Raw genomic sequence first — 10,007 nt, 5'->3', positions numbered from 1 at the left:
GTGCTCTAAGATATTTGTGATAAGAGTCTCATGCAAAGATGGGACTTTTGTGGAGAAAAATCAGTTTGTACTCACCATCAGTGCACCTCTACTTATTTGTTCAAAGTACCAGAAAAGATTTAATTCATGAATCTGGAGAAGACTCCAGGGGCAATTAGTAAATCCAAACTTCATTCCTGTCCATTTGAATTTGCCATATTGGGTGTCAACATCTGTTAAATATTCATAACCCTCTTTCATTTTGATCAAATAATATGTACTTTTCAATGTTAGTGAACTAAGTACCATATTTTTCGGACTATAAGACGTATCAAGATTTTGAAGAGGTAATTTTTTTAAAAAAGCTTTTGCACTCTGCAGGCCTCCCAAACCATCTGCATGCGATATTTTCTGTGAAAAACAGGGCATGCAGAGAGTTTGAGAGGCCTACAAAGTACTCCTGGGGCAAAAATGAGCAAAAAACAGGCCCGTTTTTTGCAAAAATACAGGGCATGCATAGGCTTTGGGAGGCTTGTAGAGTGCTCCAGGGGGCTGGGGGGGGGGAACAGGCAAAAAGACCCATTTTTTACTCGTTTTTGCCCTCCCCAGCCCCCAGGAGCACTTTGCAGGCCTCCCAAACCCTCTTCACATTTTTGTGAAGGGGACGGGGTTTCGGGAGGCTAAAAATGTTGTATTCAGTGTATAAGACGCACCCAGATTTTCACCCTTGGGGAGGGGGGAGAAGGTGTGTCTTATACTCTGAAAAATATGGTATCTATTGAAGATGAATCATTTCTTTACAATCCATTAAACTGAATGTTTACTATAATTCTCAGAAATGCTAGCTATTGGATTCCCCTCCCCCCCATTATGCAGGAAGTCTCTACATCCTCCCCCTGTAGCCTGAATTGGTATATTCCAGGAAACAGTTGTTTTTGTAAATTAAATCAGCCAAGTGATAGTGTTTAGAGACCTGTAATCAGTCAGATATCTGAGGAAATAAGGAAACCAACAGCTCTCGTCTCACAATTTACTTGGAATGTGGTACAAATTGACCAAATATAATGAATTAACTAAACTTTACACTTTAGCTGTACATTTTCATAAGCTTGCCCTTGAGAAATGGCTGCCCTCCTTTTACCGGTCCACAACAGAAAGCGTCCTCACTTATTGCATCACGGTATAGTATGTGGGCTTGACAGCCGTGGATAGGAAGACATTACAGAAGGTGGTGGTGAGCACAGCACAAAACATTGTGGGTTGTCCCCTTATACCGTTAGATGAGATCGCTAGTGCACATTGCCTTAGAGGAGTGAGGAAAATCCTCCAGGACGACTCACACCCTTTATCCTCCTGCCATTGGGAAGGAGATATAGAAACAAACTGGCTGAAGAACAGTTTTAATCCATGGGCTGTCAGATTCCTGAATGCGAAATAACATAACAACTACGTCGTACGATGGACTTGCGGGACCAGGGCAACGTGCAACATGTTCACATTGGTGAAATAGGGCTGTGTGTTTGTTAATATGATTTATTGGGTTAGGGATTTTTCGTCTTCACTGTGAGTTGTATTGTGTTGGGGGGGTGCACTAAGGGAGGCTAAGCCAATCTCATTGTACACATGTTGTGCACTGACGATAAAGGTTTGAAATTTGCTATAATTGATTTGGGTACAGAGGTCACCAACAATAGATCATTACAGGCGACAATTTATAATGAAATAACTTACTGAACTGAACATGCAAGTCCATTTAAGGAGAGTCCTAATATTAGATAGAATGAAACAATTCCCTCATATCATTGGTTTTGGGTGATTTCATGCTTCCCATTTCAGTAATGTTCAGGGCAGACATGGGACATGTATTGTGGGAAGTAGAAAGAAATGGGGAATCTCATTGAGAAGACAAAGTATTCTCAATTAAAGTTGGATATAACCTTATATTTTATTCCCCAAGATTGGTCCTTATAATGAGGGGGGCAGGGATTGCATAATACCCTAAGAGAAAATTTGAATATCCTTAAATATAATCCAATTTGAGGATTTCATTAGTATCATCTTGCTGCATGCTACATGCTAACTGTTACTATATGTTTACTTTCTGCAGAAATTTGGGAACCCTGCTCTTTATTATTTCTTGCATTTTATCCAGCTTCAAACTCCCACTCATCTTTTCAATATTTTGATGAATTCATTGTATTTACTTTACAGTTCAAATTGATTTATGAATAAAGTTGACATCTGGTTCAATTAAAGTTGGATTGATGTGTGCTAATTAAAGTGTGGATTGGAGAGGTATAAACAGAATCTGGTAACACCAGAATACTTGCATACATTATTACATGCTTTGAAAATGGATATAAATAGTAACAATAACAGATTAAATTTCCTGACTTCACCGTGAGTCTCCTAGCTCCATGTTACTATTGAGGCAAAGACATCACAATATATCAAACATTCTATGGGCTCTCTTGATTCAGTCTTAGTATATGAATTAAGTTACAAACAGCTTCAATGTATTGCCCTTCATATATGTGGACAAATAATTTAACTGCTACATTTTTAAATTTCATTCTTTTTAAAAAACGAGCAGAAATGCCATCAGTTTGTAAAGGAAATTGAAGTAAAATTGTCTTTGGATAAAAGACAGAATCAGTTGTACTTTGATCTGCAAATTCAGGAGAAAAGAATAAAAGTCATAAAAAAGAAGAAACCCCTAAAAACTAAATTAGCCAAAATATACAAAACCTGAGTATTTTACAAATTTGCCTCATACTTCCCTCATTTCCCTCATACTAATGCAGAGGTAGCAGGTGGATTGATTCTCCTGTTCCTTCACATGGACACATATCCTTAATGAGAGTGTGCTGTGGTGTTTCCCTTTTTACCTGATTGCCAGTATCTGGTGGATAATGATAAAGATAGAGATGATGTAACCCTCCCTCCCTTCCTTCCTCCCTCCCTTCCTTCCTTCCTCCCTCCCTCCCTCCCTCCCTCCCTCCCTTCCTCTCTCCCTCTTTTCTTTGTTTCTTGTCAATGTGTATAATTACATATATTTATAAATGGAAATCCAAAATGTTTCTAAGAGATCTGTACTCACGCAAATGTGAGGAAACTGGAACCTATAACCTCTAAACAAAGTGTAACCTTTCCCTAATGCAGTTCAAACCAGTCAGCCCTAGTCTCTTTTTTGCTTCCTTGATTGCAGAAAGTAGTTCAACCGAGTTATTTTGTGGGAAATCAGTGCTGCAAAAAAGGTAGTTTTGGCTCAGAGTTGATTTTGTCTTTCTAGAAATTCCCCACGGTAATCACAAAGTTATTTCAGTAGCCATTCAGAGCTAACAAGTTCTACCCATTCCTCTTTTGTGCATCATTCATTTACTTGTTCCTGCTGAGCTCCACACTTTCGTTTTTCTCCTCTTTACTCTGATGCATAGTATAAGTCTGCCTGTCGGATGGTCCAGTTGAACAAATGTCTGGGCAATCCCGTATTCCAATCCTTCTTTGTTGCTGAACAGAGAGTCCAGTCAACATGGAGCTAAGACTCTAATTCTGGATCTGTATAAGAAAAGTTTCTAAATTCCTCTTGGTTGATCATGGATAGTATTCCATCTTCAATGGGAGTCAAGATTGGCTCTTCTTTTAAAAATTCAGGATCAAAGTTACTCACATCTTCTTTTGATTTCTGGCAAATGAAAACAAAATAAATATTAGATGACACAATTACTTGGAGGCAGTGTGGGCTTCAAAATTTTTAGCAATGGGTTCTCTGCCAGTTGCTGGGTGGGTGTGGCCTAGTCAGCCTAGTCAGCCTCCTGCATCACAGGAGGGGGGAATTTTCACCCTCCCTAGGCTCTGGAGGCTTTCCTCAAGCCTCTGGGAGGGTGAACCCCCCCCTGTGGGCTCCGGAGGCCAGAAATGGGCCCTTTTCCAGCCTTCTGGGAGGCCCATTTTTCACTTCCCTCAAGCCTCTGCACAGGCCCTGTACTTATCTGGCATCCCAATGGACCATGTGAAGACTCCTGAGAGGGGCGGGATGGGTAGGAGGGGAGGGGCAGGGTGGGAGCTGCGGGATGGGCAGGGCCAGCCAGGGGTGGGATTTGCAGGTTCACCTAACTGGGCAGATCCTTATCTAGAGGATCGCCCAAACCCGTGTGAACACCCCTGCTTGGAGGATATTTATGTTGGCAGAAGCTAGCAGGACACATAGTTTGAGCTATAGATAATATCTTCTTATCTCCCCACTGGAGTCGGGAAATATGACCTGACACACAAATGTGAAAAGTTCCTCTTGCTGACAGTATATTTTATGGAATATGTTCTGAATTGATGCAGTGCTTAAAATATTGGTCTAGGACAGTGGTGGGCAACCTTTTTTTTCAACTAAGCCAAATCTCGCCAAAACCACGATTGAAATTTATTTTGAGAGCCACATTTTTAAAACCGAAAATACATAGGATGGTACACTGTTTTTAGTTTCAATAAGTTTTTATTGAGAATATTCTGCATGCAAGTATCCACATAGGTCGGGAGGATACAAATAACACAACTAATAAAACAAAAACTTTAGAACGATATTATTTATCAATAACGTTAAATTCCGTAAAATTTGCCTTACAATGTAGAGAAAATTACATCCTGACAATGACTGACAAAGTCACAACCACTAATGTGAACATTGGCCTTGCATTTCCTTGGATAGTTTGAGTAAGTCAGGTTTGTATGTTGTTGTTTTTAATTTCATCTCTCTCTCCCACTTTCTTTCTTTTTTTCTTTTTCTTTCTCTCTCTCTCTCTGGCTCTTTGTCTCTCTCTCCCTCCCTCCCTCTCTGTCTCCCTCTGTCATTTTCTCTGGGTGTCTATCTGTCTCTCTCTCTCTCTGTATCTCTGTCTCTCTCTCCTCCTTCCCCCATCTCTGTCACTCTGTGTGTGTGTGTCTGTCTGTCTGTCTCTCACTCACTCTGTGTGTGTGTGTGTGTGTCTGTCTCTGTCTCTCCCTCTGTCTCTCTCCCCTCCCTTCCTCTCTCTCTGTCACTCTGTGTATGTGGGTGTGTCTGTCTCTCACTCATTCACTTAATCACTCACTCTGTGTGTGTCTCTCTCTTTCTGTCTATCTTTATCTCCCTCCCTCCCCCTCTCTGTCTCTCTCTGTCTGTGTGTGTGTGTGTGTCTGTCAGTCTCTCTCTGATTCCCTCCCTCACTCCCTCTCTCTGTTCCTCTCTCTGTCTGTCTGTCTCACTCACACACAAACACACACACTGTGGTCACCTTGTTGAGTGTTCCAATCACATTTGAAACACTCAACAACTGGCCTGCATTTATGGTATTTTGCAGCATTCTGCAGTCCAGTTGTTGAGTGTTTCAAATGTGATTGGAACACTCAACAAGGTGACCACAGTGTGTGTGTGCGTGTGTGTGTGAGTGAGACAGACAGACAGAGAGAGGAACAGAGAGAGGGAGTGAGAGAGGGAATCAGAGAAAGACTGACAGAGTCTGACAGAATCAGAGAGGTACTTTTAACTACCTGGCAGTGGCGTTTTGCCTTGGGGGGCTCCTCAGAACATCCCAAGACTTTGGAGGGAAGCAGGAGCAAAGCCCCTTTCCCAACTGGCCCTTCCTCCCTCGGAACGCTTCGGAGGGAAGCTTCTGCAAAAGCCCAGGCGAGCGACAACAAGTTCCCGCCGTTACGAAGTCTCCGAGGCTGTAATTTTCTGAGCTGTGCGCGCGCACCTGTTTTCCACAGCGTAGAGCAGCGGCGAGATTCTGCGCAGCGAGCGATGATTCTGGGGGCCATCTGGGAAGATGAGGAACGCGAGGGGGACCCTGCCCCCCCCCACTGATGGCCTCCAGAATCATCGCTCGCACAGCTCAGAAAATTACAGCCTCAGAGACTTCGTGACTTTTGGGGCGGCCGCCCGAGAGGAGGGAGGGGAGCGGGCGCCCGGCACACAGAAGAGCCACATTAAAGGGTGTAAAGAGCCGCATGTGGCTCGCGAGCCACAGCTTGCCGACCACTGGTCTAGGACCAGTGAAATCCAGATGTCTCACCTATACGTTTTGCTGGCACTTTGGGCCAATTATTCTCTCATAGTCCCAATCTACCTTATAAACTTGTTGTCGTAAAAGTAAATTGGAGAAGGAACTGCTATTTAGGCTGCCTTGAACTTCTGGCAGAAAGGCAAGATATAAATTTAACTCAGAAGAATTGTTGCAGAAATTGAGTATGTGTAGTCTAGTGAAAAGAAGGACCAAGGGTGACATATAGTAGGCTTCCAATATTTGAGTGGCTGCCACAAAGAAGAGGAGGTCAACTTATTTTGCAAAGCATCAGAAGGCAAGACAAAAAGCAATAAATGGAAACTAAACAAGGAGAGAAGCAACCTAGAACTAAGGAGAAATTTCTTGACAGTAAAGACAATTTATCAGTGGAACAGCTTGCCTTCAGAAGTTGTGGCCGCTCCAGCATTGGAGGTTTTTAAGAAGAGACTGGACATCTATTTTTCAGAAATGGCACAGAGTCTCCAGCTTGAGCAAGGAATTAGACTAGAAGATCTCCAAGGTCCCTTCTAACTGATGATGATGATAATGATGCACCAGATGCACCTGGACCCCTTGTGACCTGACCTGACCTTTGACAACTAACAAATAAATAAACACAAATGTTTCCTCTTTTAGTTCAATTCTGGTGATCAGGCAAACCAATGCAAACCTGGTATTTCTCAGTTTGGAAGTAGCCAATATGAATTCTGAATGTGGGCAGCATCTCAGCAAAAGCACATAAGCACAATTAAAAAAAGGAAGGAAGGAAGAAAGAAAGAAAGGAAGAAGGAAGGAAAGAAGGAAGGAAGGAAGGAAAGGAAAAAAGAAAGAAAGAAAGAAAGAAAGAAAGAAAGAAAGAAAGAAAGAAAGAAAGAGAAAGAAATGTCAAGGAAGTCATCTCAGATCAAGTATGTATTGGACTGAGGTTGAACCAATATATATTTTACATTAAATGCAAGTATTCCTTTACTGCAGGGGTGTCCAAACTTGGGAATTTTAAGACATGTAGACATCAACTCCCAGAATTCCCCAGCCAACTGGCTGGAGAATTCTGGGAATTGAAATCTACAAGTCTTAAAAGTTCCCAAGTTTGGACACCCCTGCTTTACTGGATGTGATCTGTCCTTGTATGGACCAATGTACACACAAACCTCACAGTTTTAAACACTTACAATTCGAGGTCGGAAAGGTGGCTGAATCTGGCGTTGATTTAGCAGGTCCCAATCCAGTTCCTGAAAGTATGGATGCAGGAGAATTGCCTTCTCTCCCCCCAAGGCACTATTGCCGAGTCGCATTTTAGGGTTCTTTGTCATGAACTATTAAAAAAAGGAGGAGGAAAGGGGAGAGATTAACTCTCAGCTGTGCAATGTGTTTAATATTCACCTAGTATCTGAATGCAGGTAGTCCTCAATTTACAATCACAGTTGAGCCCAAAATTTCTGTTGTTAAGTGAAACATTTGTTTTCCTCCATTTTACGACCTTTCTTGCCACAGTCGTTCAGTGAATCACTGCAGTTGATCAATTGTTAATCCAGTTCTTAAGTGAAGCTGGCTTCCCCATTAACTTTGCTTGTCAGAAGGCTGCAAAAGATGATCACATGACCTTACGACAAAAATATGAACCAATTGCCAAGCATGTGAATTTTGATCACATGATCATAGAGATGCTGCAACTGTGAAAATTGGTCACAAATCACACTTTTCAGTGCCATTGTAACTTTGAACGGTCACTAAATGAAAATGTTGTAAGTCAAGGACTACCTGTATTGGGCTATCTCATACGCAGATCATAAGACATAAGATGACCTTTATTAAAAATGAAATTCTGTTGCCTGCTCTCAAAAGAAAATACATATCTACTCATTGTCATACATAACACACATATACACATGCTATATACATATATACATATACTTATACCCATACATATATATATAGTACATACTGTATATACTGTCCATTGGTCTCTAAGCATCATTCGTAGTTTGCACTCAAATTGAAAATATCATTCAAAAGGATGTTTTGAATAAACAAATCATTACTTTTGAAGGATTTCTCAGGAAAGCTATCAATTAATCATCTCCTTTCCTTATCATTGATGTCATTGCATTTAACTGTTTGTGCAGTTTCTACAGAAGAAGAAACAAATTTTCTTATAGAGCTTACTCATTGGTGAATGGGTTGGTTAATCTAGAAGTTATAATTGTGTGTGTGTGTTTGTGTGTGTGTGTGTGTATGCATGCTGGTCTTGTTGTATTCGGGTCTTTTCCCATGTAAGATTGAGATTGTCTTGGTAATGTTTCAGTGAGGTCTCACTCGCCATCTTCAGGCTGGGTTTTGGGCTTAAAGCATGGTCGGAGCTGCCGTCTTTCTAGAAATCTTAGTGCACTCAAGTTGCACCCCCCCACAACATGAATAAACGTGACGATACCTCCTGCCTACCAGACATCTGGAAACCAGCCCTAGTCAACAAACAAGCCCCACCCACCACCCAGGCCATTACAACACGAAACAACAACAGACACACAGCCAGCACCAATCAGCACCAATCTACCAATCATGATACAACCACACAACCAATCATTCCACTTACTGAAACAAAGCCAGCACTCCACACACCCCCACCAAGATTTATAGAAAGACGGCAGCTCCGACCACGCTTTAAGCCCAAAACCCAGCCTAAAGATGGCGAGTGAAACCTCGCTGAAACGTTGCCAAGACAATTTCAATCTTACACGGGAAAAGACCAGAATACAACAAGACCAGCATATCTACACCCGTGAAAATCTACAAAAACATATGTACATACATACATACATACATACATACATACATACATACATACATACCATACAACAGCAAGGAAGCCCTAGTGGAAAAGTCTGTGACCAGAAGAGCTGGGTGCCTACTGCTTATTGTATGAAATGGGTGCCAAATGTGGTAAGAAATTTCAGGTCTCTGATTTTCTTTATTCAGGTGCTTCTTGGTGTTAACATCTGAATAGGACAGAACTTCCAGGAGATTATCATCTACAAAGAGAAGTCCTTCAGAACTGTTCATAAGTACAGATTAACAAAGTTGGAAGGGACCTTGTAGGTCATCTAGTCCAACACCCCCGCCCAAGTAGGAGACCCTAGACCATTTCTGGCAAATGGCAGTCCAATATCTTCTTGAAAGTCTCAAGTGATGAAGCTGCCGCAACTTCCAAAGGCAAGCTGTTCCACTGATTGATTGCTCTCACTGTCAGAAAATTTCTTATTTCTAGATTGAATCTCTCCTTGAACAGTTTCCATCCATTATTCCTTCTCTGGCTTTCAGGTGCCTTGGAAAATAGCTTGACCCCTTCCTCTCTGTGGCAGCCCCTCAAACATTGGAAGACTGCTATCATGTCTCCCCTATTCCTTCTCTTCACTAGACTAGCCATGCCCAGTTCTTGTAACCATTCATCGTATGTTTTAGTCTCCAGTCGCCTAATCATCCTGGTTGATCTTTTCTGCACTTTTTCTAGAGTCTCAACATCTTTTTTATAGTGTGCTGACCAAAACTGGATGCAGTACTCTAGGTGTGGTCTTACTAAGGCTTTATAGAGTGTTATTAGTACCTCACTTGATCTTGATTTTATCCTTCTGTTAATGGAATTTAGGATGGCATTGGCTTTTTTGGCTGCTGCTGCATACTGCTTGCTCATATTTAAATGGTTGTCCACTGAGACTCCAAGATCCCTCTCATAGTCACTGCTACTAAGCTTGGTTTCACCCAGTCTATATGTGTACTTTTGGTTTTTCTTGCCTAAGTGTAGGACTTTACTTTTCTCTACATTGAATTTCATTTTGTTAGATAGGGCCCAGTGTTCAAGTCTGTCAAGATCCATCTGGATCTTGAGCCTATCTTCTAGGGTGTTAGCTATTCCTGCCAGCTTACTATCATCTGCAAATTTGGTAAGTTCCTTTTCTATTCCCTCATCTAAGTCATTTAATTAATTAATAATTA

At 41.6% G+C, this 10,007-nt stretch overlaps 1 protein-coding gene across 1 annotated transcript in view; it reads right to left on the bottom strand.

The window, feature by feature from the left end:
- Positions 1–2,999: 2,999 nt before the first annotated feature.
- Positions 3,000–10,007, bottom strand: part of PRKCH (protein kinase C eta) — a 111,891-nt gene continuing 104,883 nt past the window's right edge. The window contains exons 13-14 of the mRNA XM_081939951.1: positions 7,190–7,333; positions 3,000–3,664 (exon numbers count right to left, since the gene is read on the bottom strand). Coding sequence (XP_081796077.1) covers positions 3,518–3,664; positions 7,190–7,333 — 291 coding nt within the window. The 3' untranslated portion in view covers positions 3,000–3,517. The remainder of the gene's footprint in view (positions 3,665–7,189; positions 7,334–10,007) is intronic.

This window comes from Natrix helvetica (genome assembly GCF_964273705.1).
Source record: "Natrix helvetica genome assembly, chromosome: 1".
NCBI classification, from domain to species: domain Eukaryota; kingdom Metazoa; phylum Chordata; class Lepidosauria; order Squamata; family Natricidae; genus Natrix; species Natrix helvetica.
This window is presented reverse-complemented; position numbering and strand designations above follow the sequence as displayed.